The sequence below is a fragment of the Myotis daubentonii genome, chromosome 13, assembly GCF_963259705.1.
Source record: "Myotis daubentonii chromosome 13, mMyoDau2.1, whole genome shotgun sequence".
Lineage (NCBI taxonomy): Eukaryota > Metazoa > Chordata > Mammalia > Chiroptera > Vespertilionidae > Myotis > Myotis daubentonii.
The window spans coordinates 61,828,327-61,855,906 of record NC_081852.1 but is presented as its reverse complement, the minus strand read 5'-3'; the positions used below and the strand labels follow the sequence as shown (position 1 = coordinate 61,855,906).

General features: G+C 54.4%; 1 protein-coding gene across 2 annotated transcripts in view; it reads left to right on the top strand.

Annotated features, from left to right (window-relative positions):
• Positions 1-27,580, top strand: part of DOCK1 (dedicator of cytokinesis 1) — a 288,665-nt gene that overhangs the window by 15,475 nt on the left and 245,610 nt on the right. For both annotated transcript variants that reach the window (XM_059661723.1, XM_059661724.1), the window contains exons 2-4: positions 19,719-19,802; positions 24,149-24,189; positions 26,497-26,552. In XM_059661723.1, the coding sequence (XP_059517706.1) occupies positions 19,719-19,802; positions 24,149-24,189; positions 26,497-26,552 (181 nt within the window). The remainder of the gene's footprint in view (positions 1-19,718; positions 19,803-24,148; positions 24,190-26,496; positions 26,553-27,580) is intronic.

Genomic DNA, 27,580 nt, shown 5'->3' with positions numbered 1-27,580 from the left:
AATGACACAGCACAGGAGATCCGGGCCATTTCATACTCCGTGCAGTTTCTCAGTCCCTGTTTCAGCAAACACACTCTCGCTCCCAGTAACCCAGGGTGCCAGCTTCTGTGGTCGGCCAGGGCTCGCGCAATGAGCGCCTCACGTAAAACGAGAGTCTTATTGACAAGAACTAAAGTTGCCATAACGAACAGCAAAAGTGTCTACTGAATGGTAGGGACTCTGTTATGTGGCTCCCTGAACTCACCAACCTCACTCTTCGGAGGGTGACCCTGAGGCCGTCTATGTGAGAACACAGATGGGTGAACCACCGCGTAGCTATGGGCTCACCTCTCTCCAGCGCAGCGTTTCCGGGCCCTGCCGGTCCAGTGATGTGTTGGGGTCGTTGCCTGGAGGGACAGTCTTCATAATGTCCCTGGGTTGGGTTATCTGCCCTGCGATGAGGCCAGAGGGCATGTCTGCAGTTGGGCCGCCCAGAAACCATCGAGAGCTTCTTGGTTTTACTGGGATCCAGTGGACAGAGAGGAAGAGAAAGTTGGGTGTGGGCACTCTGGCTCTGTGAGAGGAGATGCTATTCCATGTAAAGAAGCCCCACAAAGAAACAGACAGCCTGGCCTGTGTGGCTCAGTGGTTGAGCATTAACCCATGAACCAGGAGGTCACCGTTCGATTCCCAGTCAAGGCACAGGCCCGGGTTGCAGACTCCATCTCCAGTGTGGGGCGTGCAGGAGGGAGCCGATCAGTGATTCTCTCTCATCACTGATGTTTCTATTTCTCTCCCTTCCGCTCTCTGAAATCAATACAAAAATATATATTTTTAAAGAAGTAACAGATAAAAGAGATGACATTTTGTGTGTAGGTTGCATATATCTAAATCGTGATGAAAACGTCCGCCCCTCCCCCAGTGTTCCTTTTATGGTGCTAGTTTTGACTCTACTCATCCTTTTAAACACAAACACACAACGAACTCCATCAACCCACCAAGGAGAACAACAGAACAGGTGAAATCACAGGTCCCCAGGATGTGTGGGCTCGCCTGCCTGACTCCGTGCAGCCATCTTTCCTGGGAAACGCTCTCCTTTCTTGAGCAGCCTTTGCAGGTGAGGACATCGCAGGCAGGGGTTCCGTGCATGTCTTCTCTTTATTTTAATTTAAAAATATATGTATTTTTATTGATTTCAGAGAGGAATGGAGAGGAGGAGAGAGAGAGAGAGAGTGAAGCATCATTGCTGAGAGCGAATGATGGATTGGGGGCTCCTGAACGTCCCACACTGGGGACTGAGCCCGGGAACCATGATCGCCTGGTTCCTCGGTTGACGCTCAACCACTGAGCCACGCGTGCCGGGCTGTGCATGTCTTTGGAACCCCATCGTCTGGTGTCTGGGTGTGGATGCCAGGCCCTCTGTGAGGAGTGGAGGGTCAGGAGGCTGCGTGCTGGCCCGCGCGATGTTTGCTCACGGCCCCCGTGCTTCCTGAGGCCACCTGGGCGATGGGCACTGGGAGAGCTGGGCTGTGGAGCGAAGGCCACTTCCCGCTCCTGGTTGGGAGCAGGTGGCCTGATGTTACCGTGGAAATAAGACCTGAAAGACCTGCACGCATTAGAGTGGAGGAGCAATGGGTGAGACGGACTTGCAGGAAGTCGCCTTAATGGGATGAGCTGCCTCTGGGCAGCTGGGGCCTCCCGGAAGCAGAGAAACATCACCGCCTGCTGTTCCTGTAAATGCACTCGGCCGGCATCGCGCTTCCTAACACACGGCCAGGCGCTGGCCTTCTGGGAAGCTCTCGACGGGCAGGACGGGTGCAGCCAGCCGATGGTTCCTCTGGCCCGGCCTTTATGCACAAGGCGTTTCTTTCCAGAAAGTACTTACGTAGATGAAATGTTTCGCAATCTCAGTATCGATTATTTCGCTCTCATGAGCACTGGCGATTTTAATTACTGTCCTCAGAAACATTGATTTCCCTTCCTTTTTCATCTTGAAATGATCATTAAAAACAAACAAACAAAAGGTTTAAGACCTTCTTTGAACCTGACGGCTTTACTTTCTTGGAGGGGCTATTTTCCTGGGATCAGAGGCAGACTCCGGAGCCAGACTGACAGGGGTGAAATCCCAGCTCCGTCACTTCCTAGCGGGGTGACCTTCGGCAGGTCAGCCTTCCTGTGCCTCCGTTTCTTTGTCAAATGGAGGTAATAATAGTGGTCATGGCAAGAGGGCTGCGTTAGCACGAGCAAGCACCTACTAAGTTTATTTACATTTCCGGCTAGTAATTTATATTTTGCCTAAATTTTGCCTAAATTTATATATTCAGTACATATTTACTAAATTTTGCCTAAATTTATATATTCAGTACATATTTACTAATTGCCTACCAAATGCCAGTCACTGGGCTAAGCTCAGGGGTACCATGTGGTAAATGCTAGGAGGGAGAAAGGGCAATCAGGGAAGGCTTCCTGGCAGAAGGGGGCATTTAGTGGGAGGTTTGAAGAATAGCTGTGAATTAATGAGAGGAAGAAAGGTAGGCAGGAGTAGCCTAAATGTATCCAGAGGCACAGAGAGTGATTTCGACTTTGAAGTTTTGTCTAGATCAGTGGTTCTCAACCTTCCTAATGCCGCAACCCTTTAATACAGTTCCTCATGTTGTGGTGACCCCCAACCATAAAGTTATTTTCGTTGCTACTTCATAACTGTAATGCTGCTACTGTTATGAATTATCATGTAAATATCTGATATGCAGGATGTATTTTCATTGTTACACACTGAACATAATTAAAGCATAGTGATTAAGCACAAAAACAATATGTAATTAATTATATATGTGTTTGCCGATGGTCTTAGTCGACCCCTGTGAAAGGGTCGTTCGACCCCCAAAGGGGACGCGACGTACAGGTTGAGAACCACTGGTCTAGATCCTTCTGAGGGCGGGAGTGAGGTGCATGATGAGGAGGATAGTTAGGCTGTGTCTTCATGAGCTTCTCCGAGGAATCTGACTCTCTCCCCAGAGCAGTGAGTAGTTACTGAGGATCCGTGGGCCGTGGCATGCAGGACGGGAAGGAGGAAGGAGCAGGGGTGGGAGGTCAGGAGGCAGCAATCCCGGTGAGACCCGATGGGATCTGGATGGGTGATGGCTGGGAGAGCTGGGAGAAGCAGATGGAGTTGAGAAATAGAAGGGAGACAGAGGACAGGATGTTGTGACTGGTTGATGGTGGGGCGAGAGGGGCAGGGAGTCGTGCGGTCAAGGTGGCTGGTGCTGCTCTGTCTGGGCCGGGTCCTGGGAAGGGTGGCTCCCGGAGGGCACAGGGCGTTGCTTGGGACCCACACTCGGGAGGTGTCTGCTGTGCTCAGTGAGGAGCAGTTGCTTCCCTTTGGAAGGGCAAACGGACAGACCCACGGACGGCTGGGTTGACCGGGGCACGGTTTACAGAGTTGGGAGTCGAGGAGGGTGACGGAAGCTGGCACAGGGGACTATGCAGGCATCTGAGGAGGGAGGAGTAAGGTCACAGAACCCCGAGAACATCATCTGAAGGGACTGATGGGGAGGAAGCCTGGAGAGAGAGCCAGGTCCACCGCCAGGGGTGGGCGCGGGGGGGAGAGGAGGAGGCCTGGAGGAAAGACAGACAGAAGGTGTCCTTTGCCAGGTGTTTGACCTGTAGTGCTGGGACCTGAGGGCGCTGGGCGGGTCAGTGGTTGTCCTGGGAGGGGAGGGAGCTGGATGGAGGCACGGTGGGTGGGGGTGGGGTGGGGGGGCTGAGGTCGGGCTGAGGCATCCCAGCTCCCCCAGCTCAGCTCTGTCTTGTTACCAAGTGCTGCTTAGTAACACACGCCCCGAGAGCTGCAATGTCTCAGTTCCCGGTCGAAACGGGGTGTGGCTTCCCTGGGCCCTGCACCCCGGCCCCCTCCTGAGGCTGCATTGGGGCTGAGGTCCCCCAGGGTTCCCCGGGGTCTGGAGGGACCCGCGTCCAGGCTCCCGCAGTGCCCGTGGGCCGGGGCTGGGTGGCCGTGGCTGGAGGCCTCTGCGTGTCTCGCCTGCGGGCCTCACTCTGGGGCACCTCCCGCTCCAGCTGGTTTGTGTCAGCCTGGGCAAACAGCGAGAGAGAAGCCAGACCCTCTTTTTAAAGACATACATTTTTTGGTTACAGAGAGGAAGGGAGAGGGAGAGAGATAATCATCAATGATGAGAGAGAATCACTGATCAGCTGCCTCCGGCACGCCCCTTCCTGGGGATCAAGCCCACAGCCCAGGCCTGTGCTCTGACCAGGACTTAAACTGTGACCTCTGGGTTCATAGGTCGTTGCTCAACCACTGAGCCACACCGGCCGGGCTCCAGCCCCTCTTATGACCTAATCACAGAAGCAACATCCTGTCGTCTCCCATACTCTGTTGGCTAAAAGGCAGTCACTGGGTCCAGCCCACACTCATGGGAGGGGCCACACAGGGCATGGGCCCCGGGAGGAGGGCGTCGGGGGCCTTCTTGGAAGTCCGTCTCTCCCAGTCTCTGAGTTTCACGTCCTCACCTTTGGGATGTTCCGGGGACCCCATCCCATCAGGCTGTCGGGGTGCCCAGCACACTGCCCTGTTGGGGACCCTCGTAGGACAGGCGCCAGCACACTGCACCCACATGTCGCAGGCGCTGCCATGGAAAGGAGGTGCCCCTGTGGGAAAAGAAAGGTTACCTCGTGGGTGGGGTGATGGTACCTGAGTGGGGGTACCGCCGGGGAGGGGAAGGTGGTCCTTCAGGAGACCAGGTCAGGGCATCCTGGCTGCAGGGTGGGTGTGCGGGGTTATCGGGAGCAGGTCGCCTGCCCTGTGGGTGTGGGGTGTGGGGTGGATGCCCCAGGCTCCCCGCCCCCCCAGGATGTTCGGGGCCACAGCTGTGAGGCCCGAGGAGCCCCGTGTTCTCTGGGACAGCCACCGCGTCTCGTCTCCGCTGTTGTCCTGTCACTAGATAAGCCTTTGTTCCCGCCGGCGACAGGCCAGAGGGCTGCGGGCGGCTGCCGGCTCCTGGCCCTGGAATGAGCCGTGAGATGCCCGGGATGCTTCTCAGGCTGGTCACCAGCCACGTGTTAGTTCAGGTCGCGGCTCCCTGTCCAAGCTGCGGCTCCCAGGGGAGACCAGAGGGTGCTTCTGAGGGCAGGGTGGCCGGGCGGGCTCTGCCTTCCGACGGTGGGCGTCTCAAAGGTGACCTCAGACCAGGCCTTCCCCTGTCCGGGTTTGTGCACAGGTGGGCCTCTCCTCCCCGCACCCCTGTCCCTCCCCCTCCCTCCCTCTCAGTCCATAGCCGCACTTCCTTCCCTAGGGGTCTGGGGGGTTTATTGCGTCTCCCTCTTTGTCAGGAGAGCTCCCTCTTCAAAGCCGGTTCCCAGAAGCAGAGCCTGAGATGGGGTTCAGGGCCTCGCGGGGAGGCTCTCAGAGACACGGGAGGGGGTGGCCCTCAGCCTGACCCCACGGGGAGCTCCACCCTGTGAAGAGCCCCTCGGATTGGTCCCTGGGGCCCTGGGGCCGGGGTCTGACCTGTGTGTGTGTGCTTGTTTGTTTATTATTTTTTTTATCGATTTATCTATCCATTTGTCCATTTATCTATCATTTATTTATTTATTTATTTATTATCAGCCAGTCCCTGGCTGCAGGCCATCCCAGGTGGCCCCTCCTGGGCTGGCCCCCAGCAGGGTGGCTCCCAGTGCAGAAGGCAGCCTGGGGGAGGTGGGTACCACCTCTACACCCTCCTCCGCACACCACCTCTGCCCTTGCCCTTCACGCAGGGAACCCCTAGGCCTCACAAGAGGGGGAGGCAGGGGCTCAGGTGCCATAGAAGTCCCCCTTCCCCAGCTGGCCTTCCCCAGGGGTCTATACATGGCCCCAGTGAGAAAGCCTTAACCCTTAAGGCAGATGTGTGTTTTTTTGGGCTGTGCTCTCAAGTAGCAAAGCGTCGATTGCATTTTTATTGTCGTTTGTGTGGTTTGTCTGGGAAAATGGATGCAGAGAAGCACTCTGTTTGAACCCGGCCTGGCTCGGTCTCTTGGACCCCTGTCCCCAGGATTGGTAGCTCCCCGTTTTATCGCAGAGGCGCAGGGCAGAGCCAGGACACGGATGGGTCCCCGTGTGACAGGAGCATGGGGTAGTGAATGTCCTTCTCGTGCAATAACCATCAATTCCCGTCAGGCGGGAGGAGGTGGGAGTTTGACTGATGGTTGAAGGACCTGGAGGGGGGAATATTACTAGGGAATATTTCACCTCAAAAGGGCTCGGTGACAAGCTTTGCTTGTGACGTCCTTGTGTGATGCTAGATGATATTTTGTGTGACTTTTGCTGTGACATCTCTCCACCTGGTTTCACAAGAGCTATTCAGGCGATGCCAGAGGGAGCGACGCCAGGGAGGGAGCGGGTGCCCGGGGCCCCGTGTGCTGCCGCCGCACACAGGCTCGCCACATGCTTTGCTCCAAACCCCGCGTCCCCGCCTCCCAGGCAGCCCAGCATCTCTAAGCCTCAGTTCTTCCCCGTGAGATGGGAAGATAATGATCATACCTGCCCGTGGGGTGCTTGGTAGTTAGCTAATCTGGAGAAGCATGCAGCGGGGCAGTTCTTGGTCGGGTTGATAACTCCTTGGTGGACTGGAGGCGGTGTCCTTTGGAGACCTGGCTTAAACTGGGTTCTGGATCAGTCACACCTCCGTTTTGGCCCGAGGGAAGTGGTTTGAGGTTGTGAGCTCTCTGCTAGGAATCTTGTCTTGTTTGTCTCCACCTGCCTCTGGGTGCTCACCTGGGGCCTGGGGGGTACATCGGGACTGGGTGGCTGATGGCCTTGGAGGCTTGGGAGAGACCTGCCTGCAGGGGAAGCTTAGCCAGGTGTGACCGGGAAGGACAGTGTCTCCCCTAGACGGTTCCGTTTGTGGGCTCAGTGGGATTGTAATTTCCTGATGTCTCAAGGGCGTCCTGGCTTCAGGGCTGTGGGGCCTTTGACACTGTCCACGATTGTCACAGTCACAGCCCCTTTGAGGCCAAGGGGAACTGGCTCTAGAGGAGGCATCCTGGGCGGCGGCATAATTGCTCTTTGTTTGCAAGGAGCGGAGGGAGGGAGGGCTGTTCTCCCAGCCACAGGTCACGTGCTGCCCACGGCCTGCTCCCCTGGTCTTTGATCAGAGCTTTATGTGCAGAAATGGGGAAGCTGTTTGGGCTGGTACGGGGTGAAAGGAGGAAGTCCAGCAAGTTTTGAGTGCACTGGCTGGTCTTAGTAAGTGCAGAATGAACGTTAGCTGTGATTCTTACTGTGATAATGATGGGTGCAATGATGGTGGTGATGGTGTGGTTGTTGGTGGTGATGGTGGTGACAGTGGAGACAGTAATGATGATGGTGATGTTGGTGGTGATGGTGGTGATGGTTGTGTCGATGGAGGTGTACTGATGTTATTGGTGGTGATGGTGTTGGTGGTGATGATGGTGATATGGGTGGTTGTGATAATTGTGATGATATTGGTAGTGTTGGTGGTGATGGTGTTGGTGGTGATGATGGTTGTGTTGATGGAGGTGTACTGATGTTATTAGTGTTGGTGGTGTTGGTGTTGGTAATGATGGTAATGATGGTGGTGTTGGTGATGGTTGTGTTGATGGAGGTGTACTGATGTTATTGGTGATGGTGGTGTTGGTGGTGATGGTGTTGGTGATGATGGTGATGGTATGGGTGGTTGTGATAATTGTGATGATGATAGTGGTGATGATGGTGTTGGTGGTGGTAATGATGGTGGTGTTGGTGATGATGGTTGTGTTGATGGAGGTGTACTGATGTTATTGGTGATGTTGGTGTTGGTGGTGATGGTGTTGGTGATGATGGTGATGGTATGGGTGGTTGTGATAATTGTGATGATGATAGTGGTGATGATGGTGTTGGTGGTGGTAATGATGGTGGTGTTGGTGATGATGGTTGTGTTGATGGAGGTGTACTGATGTTATTGGTGATGGTGGTGTTGGTGGTGTTGGTGTTGGTAATGATGGTAATGATGGTGGTGTCGGTGATGATGGTTGTGTTGATGGAGGTTTACTGATGTTATTGGTGATGGTGGTGTTGGAGGTTGTATGGATGGTTGTGATAATTGTGATGTGGTGGTTGGTGATGGTGTTGGTGGTGTTTGGGGTGGTGGTGGAGGTGATGGTGTTGTTATTGTTGCTGCTGGTGATGATATGGTGGTGATGGTACCTCATGGGAGCAGTGTGAGTAGGATAACCCTCATTTGTGGTTGGGAATTTTCCTAGGAAGCTGTTTTGGTGGAGGAAATAATTTGTGTTGGGTTGGAGGGGTGTTGTGGCTTCGCGGGGGTCAGCTGAGGTGTTATCTAGAGCAGGATCGCCAACCTTCTGACCTCCCGGACTACCAGTGGGCCACGGACAACCATTCGGTAACCGCTGCTCTAGAGCACGCTGGGGGCGGGTCAGATGCAGCGGCAGGGACTTGAGGGAAATGAGCATGTGCTGATATCCCATCTGGTGGAGCTTTAAACATTAAAAGTGAAACAAAGGAACAGGTAGTAGAGAGAGGGTCAGTTTTTTGCTCAACGCATTCAAAACGAGCCTGAGCGGATCCTGCTTGCTGAGGATCATGGCAGGCCCGTCGTGGCTGCGTTTGCCGGGTGGAATCTCTGCTGCCTGCCTTTTATCATCTTCTGCTTTTGTCCCATTCAGCAGCAACTCTATAAGCAAGCAAATAGGTTTCACAGCCTCTCGCTAAGCATTGCTCATCTCGCTAAGTATTTCTACCACGCTGCAAAAGCAATTTTATGACATGACTCTGTATTTTTGTAGTCAATTGAAATGACTATTAAAATATCACACAGCTCTTCAGGCTTGGCCTGGGCTCGGCCGGGGGAGCCCCACCCTTGCAGAATGGGCGCCTCATTCTGGAGGTGAAATCTTAAAGCCGCAGTCAGATCCGCAGGCCTGAGACCTGTGGCCACACAGCCCCGTGCACTGACTTCTTTTTCTCTTGTAAATCATGGTAAAATATGCATAACATCAAATGAACAGTTCTGGGCATTTTTAGGTGTACAGTTCAGGGGCGTCAGGACAGTGACAGTATTGCACAGCTGGCCCTACCATCCATCTCCAGAAGTTTCTCATCTTGCAAAACTGAAACTCTCCCCATTAAACACTGAGTCCCCCAGCCCCTGGGCACCACCTCTCCACCTTCTGTCCCATTGAGTTTTACTGCTCAGGGTACCTCACAGAGGCGGGGTCATCCCGTATCTGCCCTGTGACTGCTTATTTCACTTAGGGCAGTGTCCTCGGGGTTCATCCACGTTGTAGTAGGTGTCGGACTTCATTCCTTTTTTAGACTGAAGAGCGTCCCATCCTGTGTGTAAACCACATATTGTTTATCCATTCACCTGTCGATGGAGCCTCTTTTTTTTGTTTTTTTAAGAATATATTTTTATTGATTCCAGAGAGGAAAGGACAAGGAGAGAGAGAGATAGAAACATCAATGATGAGAGAGAATCATTGATTGGCTGCCTCTTGCACGCCCCCGCCCCCCCCCACTGGGGATTGAGCCTGCAACCCAGGCATATGCCCCTGACCAGAATCGAACCTGGGACCCTTCAGTCTGCAGGCCAGCGCTCTATCCACTGTGCCACACCGGCCAGGGCGAGACTCTTATTTTTTTTTTAATTTTTAAATTGATTTTAGAGAGGAAGGGAGAAGGAGAGAGAGACAAACATCAGTGATGAGAGAGAACCATGGATTGGCTGCCTCCTCACGCCCCACACTGGGGACTGAACCAGGTGCCAGTGCTCACTGTGCCCCTGCTGAAGGTGCCCTTCAGGAAGAACCAGTCTGACCAGTGGGGGGCAGGGCGAGTCCTGGCCTGGTTTAAAGCAGAGACAGTAAGACCTGCCTGGCATCCAGCATTCAGCAGGTCCTGGCTGCCCATGTCCGCACCTGGAGCCTCAGGGACCGCCCCTGGGTGTGGGACCACCGAGCTCACACCCACCTGGCTGGCTGGCCCAGCTGCCCAGAGGGGTAGGCGTTGCACGCCCAGCCCCCTGGTCCTGTGGTGTGCCCTGCCTGGGGGTGGCGGTGGCGGTATGGTTCTGGCTACTCCACCAGCATGCGTTCGCCGAAACTGCAATACTTTTTCTACCTGGAGAAGGATGATTAAAGAGATCGGATCTTTCCCCCATCTCAGCTCTACACCCCTCTGCTGCTGAACACAGTTAAGCGCGAAAAGAGGTCATTTTCAGGTCAGCTCAGGCTATTCTTGTTTGTGGGCGGATTTGCAAAGACTGTCAATAATGAGGGCAGTGGCTTCTCGCCCAGCCCTGACCTGATGAAAGACAAAGAGTGTTGAAAGCGGAGTCTTATTTTTCCCCGTCACAGAAAACCGTAAAGCCAGCATTCACCCACCACCCAGTGTATTTCCCAAGAAACCTGCATGTTTTGGGCACCGTGACCTTCTGGCTAGTTGTGAATAAGGCATACGGTGCGATTTTGTTCTGAGGGAAGATATTAAAATATCATTGAATTGTGTCTATCACTTCAATTAGAATCTGAGAAAAGACTCTTTTACATATTTCTTTTCACATTTATCTCCACCGTCCCTCCCACCTGTTCCGTCCAAAAGGCAGAGAGACTGTTGAATAACAGGGGATGTTACTTATCTTACCGCGCCCTGCCCCCCCTCTTTAATTATTTAGATGAGTTCCTTGATTCTAATATCCAGATGTTGCAGGAAGTCCTGCCTCGGGGGATTTTATTGGCAGAGAAACAAGCTCTCTATTCCTAAGAAAGAAAGATAGGAACCCGCAGGAGTGACTTTGTGAATTTGAAAGTGGTATCCTTGTTAGAAATGTGGGTCTCTCTCTCTCTCTCTCTCTCTCTCTCTCTCTCTCTCTCTCTCTCTCTCTCTCTCTCTCTCTCTCGGTTTGTATGTGGAACCATTGAGTGTTTCCCATCACAGTCAAGGAGATGCTAAACCCATAAGGAACTTTCCTCAATTTACTTTACCAGCCTTTCCTTTATCCATTGCATCTTTGTGTGTGTGTGTGTGTGTGTGTGTGTGTGTGTGTGTGTGTGTGTGTTAATCCTCACCCAGGGACATTTTCCCATTGATTTTTAGAGAGAATGGACAGGAGGGAGAGAGACAGAGAAACACATCCATTGGTTGCCTCCCGCATGGGTCCAACCAGGGCCAGGAGGAACCTGCAATCGAGGTACCTGCCCTTGACCAGAATCGGACCTGGGACCCTTCAGTCCTAGGGCTGACGCTCCAGCCAATGAGCCGTTGCATCTTATTTATTATGATGGTAAATAGATGTGCTGTAAAGTGAGCTGCTTACGCACTGCGAGGTGACTGGTTCTGTGCCGTGAAGCACATACACATTGTTGGGCAGCCACCCACCTCCAGAACTTTCCATCTTCCCCCACTGAAACGCTCCACCCATGAAATATTAGTTGTTGTTGTTACACCCATTAAACATTAACTCCCCACGCCCCTCCCCTGCGCCTTTGGCAGTCACCGCCCTGCTTTCTGTCTGTCCCTGTGGACATGGCCATTCCGGTCCTCCCTGTGCATGGACGTGCACAATGCCTGGCCTGTGTGTGTGTCTGGCTAATTTCACTGAGCGCCATGCCCTCCAGGCAGCACGGCCAGGTCAGAGCCCTCCTAAAGGCTGGATGGTTTTCATCGTGGGCATAGGCCCTATTGTGCTGACACTCACCTGCCCATGGACTCCAGGGCTGCTTCCACCACGTAGCTACTGTGACGCTGCTGCTCTGGACACGTGCAAACATCTATCCAAGTCCCGCCCTGAGTCCTTTGGGTGCACACCCAGAAGGGGCGTCTGTAGAATCTGAGTTTGCCGGGTGCGGCCAGTGTGTGAAAGGCCTTTTCCTCAGAGACCCGGCTGTGGCAGCACCGCGCTCAGCTGTCCTCTGACCCCAGCCCCAGCCCGCGCTGGGCAGAGCAGGCGCCGCGGGAGTCCCTGGAACTGCTGAGGGTGTATTGGCAGAGACTAGATGAGCTTGTGTAGGCCTCTTGGACCTGGGAACAGCAGAGGGCAGCCCTTTAGAAGGAAACCAGGCTGGGGCGCAGGCAGGGCATGCCCCCTCCCTGTCTCCTTGGGGGCGGGGCCTGCGTTTCCCCAGCCCTGAGAGATGGGTGCTATTGGCCACTTTTTTTCCAACTGAAGGCAAGACAGAGTGAATGAGATCACAGGCAACGCAATTCATTTTCACAAACTGACTTTTTTAAAAAATGAATTAACTTTTAAATTGCTGCTTGCAGTGTTTCAGGAGGATGGGCCTGGGGTGGAGGAACGTCGCTGAGCAGACGCCAGGAGGGACGTGTGGTCAGGCTCGCGCCTTGGGCGCTTCCAGGAGGCCTGGCGCTGACGGTGGATTATCTCGTTACATGGGAGAGACCAAACCAGGGCCTGGACAGCGCATCTTGTGTCTCTCTTTCCTATTGGTTAAAGAATCTTGGTCTCCTAGATCTTTCTGCGAAGGACAAGATCATTTTGAAGGGGAGCAAATTAATACGATTTTTGCTTTCATTCCATCACCAACCTCACACACAGGAATATGTTGTGATCCGGTCAAATTCAGTGAATTTTTGTTGAGTGCCCACAAGGCATGTGGAAAATCCAGTGATGAATAAATGTTTGACCTCCCCAAGGAGTTTGGTCTCGAGCAGCGGTTGCCAACCAGTGGTCCGCGGGGTCTGAAAGGTTGGTGACCGCTGGTCTAGAGCAGTGGTTCTCAACCTTCCTAATGCCGCGGCCCTTTAGTACAGTTCCTCATGTTGTGGTGACCCCCAACCATAAAATTATTTTCGTTGCTACTTCATAACTGTAATTTTGCTACTGTTAGGAATCGCCATGTAAATATCTAATATGCAGGATGTATTTTTATTGTTACAAATTGAACATAATTAAAGCATAGTGATGAATCACAAAAACAATATGCAATTATATATGTGTTTTCCGATGGTCTTAGGTGACCCCTGTGAAAGGGTCGTTCGACCCCCAAAGGGGTCGCGACCCACAGGTTGAGAACCGCTGGTCTAGAGGGAATAGAGATAGCAGCTCTCCAGGGCTGTGGGGTGTGTCAGCGCTTCTAGGGAAGGTCACAGTGGGCAGTTAATTCAGGTGTGCACGTACCTGGTTTGGGTTGAGGGAGAGAGTCAGAATTCAGTGAGGATCTGCAGGAGGTGAAATTAAAGGCAGGCCTGGCAGACAGGAGGGGTCTCCAGAGGTACAGGAGGAGGGGCCTTCCCAGACTGTGGAGGGGCTTATAGCAGGCCCTGGGGTGGGGGGAGGTGGGGTGGGGAGAGAGGTGAGATTGGAAAGGTGGGTTGAAGTCAGACCACCTAGGATTCTGAATGCTGAGCTGGAGAATTTAGCCACTAATGAGAAAGCGAAGGGAAATGGGGCAGTGTTTTCGAGCCAGAGTTAAAGAAGGTAACTCTGGCGATGGAGAGAAGAGCGTTCATACAGTTAGTGTAACTTGAGCTGGGAGACCAGCCAAATGTTATGTTTCATTTCAGTGAGAGATGGTGAGGGTGTGGGCCAGGCACGGTGGGGTGGTGGAGACAGTCCGAAAGGAACACCGGGTCCCAGGGCTGCGGAATTCCCTGTGCCCACTCGAGCAAGTCACACTCCTCTCCGTGGGACTCCGACGTCGGTGATGGCTCGTAGTGTTTTTTCCCTAATGTCAGAGTGGTCAAGTAGGTTTTATTATTTTTCTCGAAAGGGAATTATGTTTCCTCAAATCCTTTTTCTGCACCCATTGAGATGATCAGGTGATGGTTTTTTTTATCCTTTACTCTGTTAATGTGGCTGAATTATACTGATTGGTTTTCGGAGGTCAAGCCAACCTTGCATTTCTGGAATGACTCCCAGCTTGGGTTTTCTGTGTGAGGAGTGAGGCCTCCTTAGCCCAGGCTTTAGGCGGTAGCGGGCTTTCGGGCTGCACGGACCCGTCTGCCTGCCAGGCGGCTTCAAGCTGGATGTTGTCCTTTGCCATCAGGAGGCCAATCTGAGGCCCAGAGATGACTGACTCTGGCCGAGGATTGAGGATGAGACTGTGGAGGGCTTTATCACTGTGGCCTCTGGCGCCACACAGCCTCTCCACTGGCTGCTCACCCCCGGGCAGACTCTAAGCTGCTGGAAACCCTGGTGAGGGAAATAGGGAAAACTCTGTGTTCACCTCACAGGACTCTTGTGAGGATTAAATTAGTCTGAGCATGTGAAGCACTTACCTCAATGCCTGGCCCATGGAATATACGCAGTAAATGTCAGCCGGTACCATAGCAGCAGCAGCAGCAGCAGCACTGTCAGCATCATTATCATCATTATTATCACCATCCTCACCATCACCACCATCATCATCATTATCACCATCATCATCCTCACCATGACCACCATCACCATCACCACCATCATTATCATCACCATCATCATAATCACCATCACCAGCACTATCACCACCATTACTATCATCACCATCATCATCATCATCATCATCATTATCACCATCATTATCATCACCACCACCATCATCATAATCACCGTCATCATCCTCACCATGACCACCATCACCACCATCATTATCACCACCATCATCACTTCCTTCACCATTACTGTTCTCACCATCACCATCACCATCACCATCACCACCTTCACATCATTCCTGGGGTTCCGCCATCACACCATCAGCCGCAGCAGCGTCATTCGCGGCACCCTCAGCGTCAGTACTGTTAACAGTATGGGTGCACGTGGAAGCCCCCTCTGTGATTGGTGAGCTGCAGGTCTTTCCTTACCCCCCTGGGTGGTGTTTATAGGGCGAGCAGATGGAGCCGGGGCCAGGCCTTTCCCTCCTCACATCTCTGGTGCATGTGAGCTCCGTGGGCAGAAGTTTGGGAAAAAAGGATCCAGGGCTGCTGCTGGCTCTTCTGGAAACAGAAACAGCACATCCTGGGAAAGAGCCTCCGTGCTGGCTGATCGCCACATCCTTTCCCGGGTCCTGTTGCGCACGAGCAACAAGTCCGGCCCCGGAGTCTGCAGTCCGGGATCGAGACGCTCCCCTGGCCGTGCAGGTGGCCCCGGCCGCCGTCTCTAGCCAGGCTGTTAGAAGGGTGAAGGTGTTTGAGGAGGAGGAGCAATACGTTAGACACGCAGCTCACCGGACAGAGGTGGTGAATGCCACGCTCTCCAAGGGGTGGTGGATGGACATATTCTCTCCTGAAGCTGTTCTCAGATCGCAACTGATCAGAAAAATAAAGATGGTAAGTTGGGCGCCTGGCAAAGAGGCCGCCATCTTTGCGCTTCAGTGGAGGGAAGACATTTAAACCCAGATGCCATCCATCTTCATCGCCCTCCCACAGGCAAGGGCGCTTCCACGCTTTCCCGTCCCTGCCCTCCCTCCCCAGAAAGGGGCAGCTCCGACCGGTCAAGGAATCAGCATAAGGAATAGCCTTTTCCATGGAACACTTTTGGGTTTATTTAAGAAATAATGAACGTTGTTCCTCATTTTTCTATCACCCCAAGAATTGGGGCACCCCGGTCACAGGTTGTCCGAGTTAGACGCCTGCAGGGGTCCCTCTCCCGCTGCCCCGAGCGGGCGGGTCGCTTCCTCCTGGAGCCTCTGGGGGTCCATAGGGTGCCTCTTCCTGCAGGCGGCCCCCTCCTTGCTCACGTTGACTTCGGCTGCTGTCACCGCGTCTCCGCTCTGACTCTGACCCCCCCTGACTCCCACTTACACGGACCTTGAGGTTACACTGGGCTCAGGTGGGTCATCCAGGACTGGCACCCCCACCTCAAGGCCTTTCACCTCCTCACAGCCACCATGAAAGGTGCCATCCTGGCAGCGCCTGGTGATTCGGACGTGAATGACTTTGGGGGCCATTGTGCTACCTACCACCTTCCCCCCTTACTCCCACTCCCTTGTCCAATAATCTCAGAAAGAGTTTTGTTTTTTAAAAATATACATATATATTTTATTTCAGAGCGGAAGGATGAGGGAGAGAGAGAGAGAAACATCAACGATGAGAGAGAATCATTCATTGGCTGCCTCCAAACTAGGGATCGAGCCCGCATCCCCAGCGTGTGCCCTTCACTGGGAATCGAACCGTGACCTCCTGCTTCATAGGTCGAAGCTCCACCACTGAGCCACGCCGGACGGGCGAAAGTTGAGTCTTTATTTTGGCTTTAGTAGAGGACTGCTTAGGCGGTGAATCTAAGGACAGAGGCTGGGGACTGGACAGCCTGCGTTGTAGCCCTAAGCCAGCCGTGGGCAAACTACGGCCCGCGGGCCGGATCCAGCCCGTTTGAAAGGAATAAAACTAAAAAAAAAAAAAAGACCGTACCCTTTTATGTAATGATGTTTACTTTGAATTTATATTAGTTCACACAAACACTCCATCCATGCTTTTGTTCCGGCCCTCCGGTCCAGTTTAAGAACCCATTGTGGCCCTCGAGTCAAAAAGTTTGCCCACCCCTGCCCTAAGCTCTGCTGGGTCATCTGGGGTCACGGCTCGGCAGCTTGTGTGGTGCCCTTAAGCTCTTCTGTGTAATTTGGGGTTACGGCTGGGCAGCCTGCTTTGTGGTCCTACGCTCTTCTCTGTAATTTGGGGTTACATGCATACTCCCTCGGAGGCCCTTTTTTCCTTCATCCATAAAGCAGGGGTCTTAGGCTCATATCCCAGTTACAGAGGGAAGTTCTGTGTTCACGTGTGAGAATTTCCCAGCACCTGGGGTCTGCCTACTCAGAGAGGGAGGCAGGTGCCCCCAGACTTCTGCCGCACAGACTCGCACGGGCCCGGATGTACTTACAGTGGGTGCGCTCGTTTTGTTTCATTTTTATTCTTTTTGACGTGTTTTTTTCCACGTCTGTACCGCGTTGGCACGCTGGCAGGGATGCTGTTCAAGCGGTGCTAAATGCATTTATGGCCCCTCCCGGCTTGGGAATACGGTTATGCCAATCTGGGAAGGGCTGGCATATGCTCTGAGCTTCCTGTACCTGATGCAATTATTTCCTGTAAAAGATTCACCATAAAATGCTAAATAAACCCACGTAACTGTTAATAACCGTTTATGTCAGTGGAGGACATTAAATTTTTATGAATTTTGGTGAACATATAGGAAAATCGCTGTGAAAGTGGACTGTTCTGCATGTACATGGCTTTAGCTGTGATAGCATTTCTGCAAACATGCGACATTGTGCCGGCTCTGGCTTTTTAAAAAGGATTCTGGGCCGAAACCGGTTTGGCTCAGTGGATAGAGCGTCAGCCTGCGGACTGAAAGGTCCCAGGTTCGATTCCGGTCAAGGGCATGTAGCTGGGTTGCGGGCACACCCCCAGTAGGAGATGTGCAGGAGGCAGCTGATCGATGTTTCTCTCTCATCGATGTTTCTAACTCTCTATCTCTCTCCCTTCCTCTCTGTAAAAAATCAATAAAATATATTAAAATAAAATAAAATAAAATAAAAAGGATTCTGGGCCCCACCAGCGTGGCTCAGCGGTTGAGCGGCGACCTGTGAACCAGGGGGTCATGGTTTGATTCCTGGACAGGGCACATGCTGGGGTTGTGGGCTCCATCCCCGTGGGGTGTGCAGGAGGCAGCCAGTCAATGATTCCTTCTCATCATTGATGTTTCTCTCTCCCTCTCCATCTCTCTTCCTCTCTGAAATCAATAAAAATACATATTTAAAAAATATAAAAAGGATTCTGGTAGCAATAGAAACCTTTACTGCAGTAAAAACAAAAACTCCGACCATGGCATGAGCCCTGGCCACGCACTGCGTGCTCGCTGCGGGGCTGCCACTGCGCCACGTTGCCAGGTCCGGCTGTGGCCTGACTTTGAGGTACAACATGCACTTAGCTGTGAGGTGTAGGCTTCCAGGTCCTTACTCTGCAGGCAGGGAGCCGACAGCGGAGAGGGGGGGCATTTGCTGGGGGTCGCCAGTTTTGCGGGCAGAGGCGTCCCCTGCACATTGTCTGGCTCCGATGCCAGGAGCATGAGAGCCAGGGAGGCCGCCTGGGCTGTGAGTCGGGACTGCTGTCACAGTCTGGGCCTCCGTGGTGGAGCTGATAGCAGGGACGCATGGGCTGTGGGGCTGGGATGTTTGGAGAAGGGGTTGAAAGAGCAAACATAGCCCTGGCCAGCTCGGCTCAGTGCTTAGAGCATCGGCCATAGGACTGAAGGGTCTCAGGTTCAACTCCCGGTCAAGGGCACGTACCTCAGTTGCAGGTTCAAGTCCTGGCCCCAGTTGGGGCTCAAGCAGGAGGCAAGCAATCGATGTTTCTCTCTCTTCCCCCCCTTCCCCCTCTCTTCCACTCTCTCTAAAAAAATCAATGGGAAAAATATCCTTGGGTGAGGATTAAAAAAAAAAAAAAAAAGAGCAAACATACTTGGACCTGGCTTTGTGGAAGAGGTGGCACCAGGGGGAGGAGGGGCGACCCAGATGGCGAGGGGAGGGCACCTTGGTGCACACAGGTGCGGGAGGGGCTGGCTTCTTTCTCTCAGGTGGGACGCGAGGTGAGGTGGTCAGGTGCTGGGGGCGCACCATGCTTGCCGGGGGAGTTGGCACACACGTGATACGAACAAGGAGAGTTAGGGATGGACACCGGAAAGGTGCCACTTACGGAGCCTGCTCTGGCGGGCGTGCGGGATGGGTGGACGAGACGATGACCGGGCACTTGGAGGTGGGTTTTACATGGAGCATGACGTCTTTTTAGGTGGAACGGCTGCGAAGGAGGGACATCACTGACTCTGGTTTTTAAATCGAGAGCCGGCGAAGGGAATAGTTTCTGGTCTCGGGCACTTTCTAACGTCGTTTGTTCGCCGTGACAGTTCTTTTATCCCCTGATGTGCGAGTGCACGTGTGGCCTGCATTTCGGGTGCTCATCTGCAGGAGTAGGCACCGCCTCATGTCGGGGTGAGGACTGGGGTTTTAGAGACGTGTCGGATGGCCAGGGCTCAGGGTCTTCTCTCAATGCTGGACGTACGTGTGCGTATTTGAGTGTGACGTGGCTCTTACTGTCAGCTTTGGTTATACGATGTGTTTAACACCAAGTTGGTTTCCTGAGTTTTCAGTCCCTAGTTAGGAAGAAGTCATCTGATGAAAACACGTGTTAATGGAAATGTAAGATAGTCCACCAAGCGATAATTAGAATGCTAACAGGATCCCCAGTTTTCTTCCCATTATAAAGGTTATTCAGCCATAAAAAGAATCATGTCCCGAGACAAGGTACAACGTGTAGGAACCTTGAAAGAAGGGAGGCACAGAGGGCAATCTTGTATGATTCCATTCATGTGAGGTAGCTCGTCGGCAGGTTATCGGGGTGGGCGGGGGAGGGAGGGTGGCGAGCAGTTGCTGACTGAGCACGGGATTTCTGTTTGCTGCGATGAGGAAGTTTTGGAAATGGATAGCGGGGATGGTAGCACAGCATTGGACGGTTAACGAAGGCCACTAAACTGTACACTTAAACACGGATAAGAAGGCAACTTTTACATCATGTATATTGTACCACAATAAAAAAATCACTTCATCGTTGTCTGGTACCCGAGCAGGGATGCATTTCCCCTACGTAAAGGATGAGCCTTTATATTTGTCTCTTGAAAGAAAAGGCCACTCTTGCGGGTGTCGGAGAGAAGGATCCAGGCAAAGGCGGAACATGTGTTAATGTTTAAAAAAGCAGCATCGGTCTTTCCACCCCCACTGATATCTCCCCCCTTTCTCCTCCACAGCCTTTTATAACTACGACGCCCGGGGAGTGGACGAGCTTTCCTTACAGATTGGAGACACCGTGCACATCTTAGAAACGTACGAAGGTGCGTATCCAGCGGGCGTCCCTTTGCGTGCTGTTCCGGGCACTTGGCGGGCGTCCCAGTGCCCGTGGGCAGAGCGTTCCCTGGTTACGAAAGCGCGCGTATTCACGCCTTCCTCGTGCGGTGGGTTTTCTTGCGTGGCTGGAAGGCCGGGTAAGGACAGTCGTAAGGCGGTTCGTTTATTTGATGAAGGCTTTATGAAGATGAAATTAAAACGGAAAACCCCCTTTATTCGGTGTACTGATTCTTGTATGGGCCCTGAAACTGCAACTCTGGCGTATTAGGACGATGCTCCAAACAAGTGAGCGACCCAGCCGGGGTAAAAAAAATGCCTTTTTTTTTTAACCTCTAAAATTGTTTTGTTGAAAAAACTGTTTTCATTCAAAACAAAACAAAACAAAAAAACACACCTCATTGGTTCCTTTTTTGCAGATGCGTGTCATTCCTCACTGATACCAACCGGAGAAAATGTAAAAAATACATTACGATAGTTTAGTGTTTAAGTCACTGTTTTGAGGTGTGTGATGGGAATGGAGACTTTTCTATGCTCTCGCTTCGATCTGTCAGTAACATCCTCAGGGGAACCAGCCTTGTCGTTTCTTCCTTTTCTTTTTTAAATCCGTGACCCCGTTTTCTGAGGAGCAACAGAGCCGGTCAGAGCCTCGCAGGGCAGGGCCCAGGAGGCGGCGGCTCCGGTTACCCCAGAGATGAGCCGGTGCCGGGGTGGGGGGGGGGGGGGCCTGGTTCCCAGACCATTGTTTTCCCTGTGGAGTGTCTCGTAGGTTAGTTGGCGCTGTGGTTACTGTTGCACAGAAGAGACGCAGCGTCAGGCTTGACGTTTAGGTTCTTTAGGTTCTTCAGATCCGGGCGTTTGGTAAGATGGAGTTTGAGTGGTTGGCGGCTTATGTCCTGCTCGGAGGAGTGGCTCCCAAATAGCACAGGAACCAGAAGCAGCGATGAAAACTGAACGTTTCAACAGCGAAGTTGCTTTCAGGTTGGGTTTAGCCAAACCGTTCCCAGGGGGCGGCGGGGTGGAGAGGATCGCAGCCGTCCCATCGGAACCAACTGGCGAACTTCGGACGCAGGCTCGAAAATGCGCTCTGCACGCCGGTGAGCGCGCTGGGCTTTTAGGTACCAGGCCAGCCCCGACTGGCTCTGTGACCCAGGTCCCGGGAGGCGCCTGAGACAGGCGGGCCAGGTCACACACCCTCCTTCCCCAGGCGCTGCACGCAGACTTAGACCCCATTCCGCTCGCACCCAGTTCCCTACAAACGTCCGATGGAAAGAAAGGAAAGGCTTTAGCAGCGTCTTCCTCGGAGCAGATGTTCCCCCACAGACACAGGGCCCATCCTTCTCCTTGGGGAAGGCGTGGTGGTGATGGACGCCGTAGGCGGGTTTGCAGTGTTTACAGCCGATCGTCAGCTCGCCTTGTCTGCGCTCAGCGCCTGTTAACTGGCTGCGAGGAAACGGAGAGAAGTCGAGGTTAAGGATCGGACCGCTCCTCGCAGACACGTGCCTCATCTGAAGGGGCGTCTTGGTTTCTGGCCCCGGGGCAGCGGTGGCGGGATCCTGGTTAAGGAACTCGGGCAGTGACATCGTTCCCGAGCAGGTAGCCGTTTCCTGGGCAGCGGGTGCATGGGGACTGCGACTTCCTGTCCTCCCTTCATCGGAGGAATGTCCTTGTTGAAGCGGGAGGTCCTCCTCGAGTCCGTGATCCCTGTCAGACATTTACCTTAAAAAAAATAGCCGGAGAGCAGGCATTTGACGTTTGGGCCGGCATCCCGAGAAAGGACCCTCAGTGAGCCTGTATTTGGCGGGCTAGCCACTCTTCCCCGTTTTGCCCGGAGGTGTGGCTCAGTGGTTGAGCGTCGACCTATGAGCCAGGAGGTCAGGGTTCAATTCCCGGGTTTCGTGCTCAATCCCAGTAGGGGGCGTGCAGGAGGCAGCCGATTCATGATTCTCTCTCATCATGGATGTTTCTTTCCATCCCTCTGTCCCTCTCCCTTCATGTCTGAAATCAATAAAAATATTAAAAAATATATTAAAAAGCATCTTCCAGGGTTTGTTTAGAATCCTCCACTCTTTGTAAAGACCTTTCACGGGCAATGAAACCCCTTATTTTGGAAACCGGCCTTGGGTTTGAGTCAGAACCCGGTGGGAGAAAGGCGCCTGGGGGGAGTTTGGGCCCCGGGAGGCGCGGCGATGTTATTACCATCCACGGAGGGGGGACGGCGTTTCTGCCCGATCCTCGTGTTCTGTCTGCATTCCGCGCAGCGTGTGCGAGTTCGGTCTTTCCCCCCCCCCCGTGTTCCTCCCCTCCTGCTCCCGCTTTTCCTGCACGAAAATTTATTTCTGTTTGTCAAATTTGATTTTCTTTCGCTATGTGATCCTTCTCAGGATATTACTGAGATTGCTCCAGAGAATATAAAATTTCGCAAGGATCGCTCTTTATATTAAGTTTCAAAAAAACGGATTTGCCCTCAGGCGATGATTAATTTCTGCGTCTCGGGCTTCTGAAGGCTGGGGACTCGGACAGGAAAAGGAAGTGTAGGTCCCTGGAGGTGGAAGGCGCTGTGAGGGGTCGTGGAGGACACCCCTGCCTCTAGAGTGTCCAGGGCCAGGCTGACCCGAGATCACAGAGGCTTAGGAAGTGACCCTCGTGTGGCCGCGGACGTGCCCGGCCTGCTGCCCACTCATTGCCATCCGGGTCCCAGGGGCTGGATGCTGACCCCGAGGGGCGCGCAGGCATTGCACGGAGACAGGGCGTTATTACTTTTTTGGGGAATTATTCTTTTGATGAAACCACAGTCTCTGCTGCAGCAAGATTCGGGCTTTGCCTCCTGCTGGTCTGAGGGAGCCCTCCGCCTGGGAGCTCTTGGGGGGCAGAGGCTGGGTCTGATCTGCCTGCAGCCGAGCTCTGCCAGCGCGGTGCCTGGCGCATGGCGTGTGGGCGCAGGCGCTGGGAGGATCAGCGACAGTCCCGGGAGGAAACCCCCGGGTTTGCTGTGCTCGGGAAGGCCATTAAAAGATGCGCTGCCCCTGCCAGGCGAGCAGAGGAAAGGTGCCCGCTCACTGCCCCCCTCCGCGTGGAGAGCCTGCGGCTGTGTGTGAGTGGGTGTGTCCGCTCCTGTCCTTCCCCGATGGCGTGCCCCTGGCTTTCGTGGACGTGAGTGTGGTCATGCTCCCGTCTGCTCCTGCCCATGCGGAGGTGGACTCCTGCCATCTCGGGGTACCCGGTCCGCGGCTCCCGCTGCTGGTGGGCGGCCCCACGTTTCACTCTCTGCCCTCCGGGCGCCCCCACGCCTCCACTTCCCACCACCCCGGGTCCCCCAGCCCCGAGCTTCCTGCCTGTGGCCACTTCCCGTTTCTGAGCTAATTCCGACACCCCGGTTTCTAAGGGTTGCCTTCGGCGCAGCCAAAACCCGGCGTGTGGTTACCGTGTGGGGGTCGGCCCAGCACGCACCCTCCCCGTGCCGGCGGGGGTTCTGGGCTCGGTCCTTGGGCTCCTGCGGGCGGAGTTGCATGTGAGCTGAGTGTGTGGCCTGAAGTGACCTCAGGGCGGCGGGGCTGAGGAAACACTGACGTCAGGCTGCGTGGGGTGCTGGGGGGTTGGGGGGCTGGTGCTGCCGGACCCACGGGCTTTTGCAGGGACAGCCTCTGCCCTCAGCCCGAGGGCGGTGCTGAGGCTGTGGTCCGGCCTGGCCCCTCTTTGAAGGGACTCTTCCCTTTAGTGCGGAACCCTGCCAACAGCTGCCCCACGTCCGCCTCCGCCCTCACTGCTGTCTCCCCTCCCCACCCGAGGGACGGGGACTTGAGTGTGGGCCAGGCCCCGAGGGGGTCGGGCCGGTGCCGGGGCCGCTGCTTCCTGTCGGGGCCTTGGCCACAGAAGCACTTTGTGAGTCCGTCGCCGCCCCGGGGCCCAGCTCCTCGGCGTGGAAGTCGCTCTCAATGGCACGTCTGTTGCGGGGCAGCTCTCGATCCGAGGATGCCGGCATTCGCACTTGGCAGCGACCCCAGCGCAAGTCAGACAGAGGGAGGGACGGGAGGACGCGTTCTCAGGAGCCAGCCGAGCGGGCACAGGGTCCTCCTCGGAGCGTGCTGCTTAGCCTCGGGCGACGCCCTCTAGGCCCCTGTGGCAGATGGCGGAGGAGCAGCGGTGGCTGCCCGCTCAGGCCCTCCCAGGCCGCTAGGACGGTCTGCGGGCAGCCCCATCGCACATCCCAAAGCGCTGGGATCGTTCCGTCCTGGTGGCTTCCAGGGTCAGCAAAGCGATGCGCGCTCCTCCGCGTGCGGTGTCAGGGCCCCAGGACGCCTCCTCGCACTGACCTCTCCCCTTTGTGTTTGTTTAGGCTGGTACAGAGGTTACACCTTAAGGAAAAAGTCTAAGAAGGTAAGTCGTTCTTCTCATTGAACCCAGCGCACGTCCCTCCCTACATCACCCGTGAGAGGAAACCAGTTCCCTCTCGTCCCTGTCTGCGCCTTTTCCTCGTGCCTCTTTCTCTGAGTTTAAACGCTGTGTGGGCTGCAGTGCGGACCGCCCTCCAGCGTATTCTGGCCAGTGTGCGTGCGTAGGAGCTGCAGCTGCGTGTCCCCGAGCGAATTGCTGGGCTGTGATAGGCTGTGACCCGTGAATCCTCTTCTTTTCCTGGTAGAATTTTGGATCCTCGTTCAGCAAAGGAATGATCTGGGTAGAAGGACTGCAGAAAACAGCAGCGACAAAAGGCGGAGAACGGGCCCCGATTTTCAATGGCGTATCATCCTCGATGACAAATGAATAGATTTGCGAGGCCCATGCAGGCCTGCTTTTCTCTGAATGACGCCCGTTTTATGCCGCTGTGTTGCTCGCAGACGAAGGCGCCTCTGCGCCCCGGGCAGTCTGCACACGTGGTGTGTGTGTGAGCTTCTGAGGCTGAGACCTGCCATTACAGCTCGGTCGCTGTGGCGGCCTCTCCATTCTTACCTCCGTAAACCCAGGGACGGCTCTCCTGTGTCCTCCTGTGACGTGGAGTCCTCCCGGCCGTGGTCAGGCGGCCACTTTCGCTGCTGTGTGCTTTCATGCCTAATTATGCTTGACAGAGGGTTCATCTTCCTCCTCTTTTCTAACCTTGCCTCTCATTATCTCCTGGCTGGGCTGGGCTCCGCTCGCGGTCCGGAGCCTGTAACCACGGCTTCCTCAGTCAGCGGCTCCAGCCAGGCTTTCCCACCCACCCCGCCAGCCCGGACTGGGCTGCGGGTCCCCACCCAGCCGGTGCCTGGGGGCCTGGAGGTTGGGACCAGCCTTTAACTGGCTGGGTGGTGGGGTAGATTTCCCCAGGGGAAGCCGGGGTCCCTGGATGCCCCTTCTGTGATGGGAGTGCCTTCCTGCTAGAGCAACCCCGATTGATCTGAGGGCTTTAGTGAGAAAGAGACGAGGATCCTGGACCCCACGGACTGTGGTCTTTCTGCCCCCTCCTTCCCGCTCGGCGATAAATCTTATTTCTTTATTTTTAAAGGGTTAGACATGATGGCATTCCCAGTCTGTTTTTAAAAAATACATTTTTATTCATTTTTAAAGAGAGCGGCGGGGAGAGATAGAGAGATAGTAACATTGATGAGAGAGGAAGTTGTTGATTGGCTGCCTCCTGCAAGGCCCCTCCTGGGGATCCAGCCCGCAACCCAGTCATGTGCTCTGACTTGGAAGGAATCGAACCGGCGACCTCTTGGTTCCTGGGTCGAAGCTCAACCGCTGAGCCACACCGGCCGGGCTGATAGTTCCTTTTTATATGAAATCCGGCCGTGTTCCCGGTCGGCAGGAGGACCAGGAATCGTGGTGGCCAAGCACGTGCCCAGCACGACAGGTGCTGTGTTTCTGGATGCCCTGTTCGACCCTTTTGGGGCCAGGGGCCAGGGGCCAGGGCCACCCGACCAGAAGCTCCTGCTCCTGCATCAGGTGCGTCAAAGCCCCCCGTGCCACTGAGTGGATTGCGGCTGCGCGGCCTGGATCTTACGCAGGAAGCCGTGCCCGGCTGGCGTGGCGCTGCCCGAGGCCTAGCCCTGCCTTTCAGTGCTCCCCTCCGCTCCCCTCCAGGAGGGAGCCTGCGCTCCTTGGTGATGCTCCTGGCACTTCTGGTCTGTGCCCGGCCCCGAGTGTCCTCTGCAGGCGCTGTCTCCTGGGCCCCGTTCAGGGTTCAGTGGGGTCCAGGTGCGTGCTTCACCCAGGAGAGGAGAGCCCTGTAAGCCGTGCTCCCCTAGTGCCGACTGGGCGAAACGCACCAGTTTCCGGATCAGACCTTTGAGAAGGTCTCCGTGGGCCAGGCAGCTGCCGGTGGTCACCTCAGCACTGTGAGGTCAGGAACCATCGGAGACCGTCACCGAAAGTTGCACGTGGGCATCAGTCGGCTGATGGTCGGCCTGCGTCCCGGTCAGCAGTGCAGGCGGGGTGCGGCCGTGGAGACGGCACAGGACCGCCCTCCGGGATCGTGTCTTTGCAGACACATCACCCTGTTTCTTCCTAACGGACCGGCGGCCTCGTTGAAACGCAAGCTGTGCATTGCCGTCTTCCAAGCTTTGTTTTCTTGGCTCTTTTCCGGGAGGCGTGCCCTACGTTTGCAGAATTAATAGAGACCCAGTCGCCCCACCTTTTCTGGGGACAGTCGTTTGATTGACAGTCAGTAATCATGTTGATACTAAAAACTGTCTTTTCTTTTCCTCCCCAAAGGGAATATTTCCTGCCTCATATATTCATCTTAAAGAAGCAATCGTTGAAGGAAAAGGGTGAGCCTGGGCTTGGTGTTTCCACGAAGGAGGCAGCATTCGGCCTGCTGCCCTTCCCGTGCAGGGTCCTCGAGGGGCTTGGGCAGTGGGCGTGCCTGGCCGTGGGTGACAGGAGTTTGGGGAGGAAGGGGGACTTGGGGTTGTGTGCAACATGGTTGTGAGCCTTTGAAGAGTCTGTAGTCAGCCCCTCACCTGCAGTCAGTGTCCTTGAACCTGCTGTTGGCTTTGGAGAGCATCCCAGGGCCCTGGGCTTCCTCGGGGAGCCGCCCCATGAGGCAGAGGCCGCGTGGCCCCCCGGCTCGGCAGGCATTTCCGGAAGACTCTGCAGGCTTTGGTACATGAGGAGTTTCGGGGGAACAACCAGTTGTTAAACTGGGACATGTAACACCTACAGTTTGTCCGGCTGTGACGTATGCTTCTTAGAGGTCATCCCAGGGATGTACAAGGTCATTACAAGGGCATTGCAGCAGGGGAGCCCAGGAGGCAGGAGTGAGAAATGATGAGCCAGGTGCGCCCGGGGGGAGAGAGGGACATTCAGATGTTTTCCTTGTTTGTCTCAGCTACATCTTCACTCTCAGTCACACATGTAGGTTATCAAATTACTAATCAGATGATTGCCGCATAATGACGCCTCTCTGGCTGATTGCAAAATTGCCTCTCCAAGCCCCGCACTCCCCCCGCGTGGAGGGCACCCGCTCAGCTCCCGAGGTCCATTAAAGCGGAGAAAGCCGCTGAGAGGCATGCACGTGATGGCCGGAGTGTGGTCTTCTTTTATACAGACAAGATGTTTTGCATGCAGGATTGAAAGTAAATAAATTAAAGGGGCGACGAAGAAGGCAGGCTGTGGGCCTTTCACCCCCTTGTGGAGATGACTGAATAAGGGACGCCGTCCGTGTTTTCCATCCGTCTCCATAGGCAACAGGGTAGCAGTCAGATCGTAGGTGATTAATTTTTTAAAAAATATTTTGATGAATACAAGCAAATACATGGAAACTATAATTATGAGGCATAATAGTAAAGCGAACAAG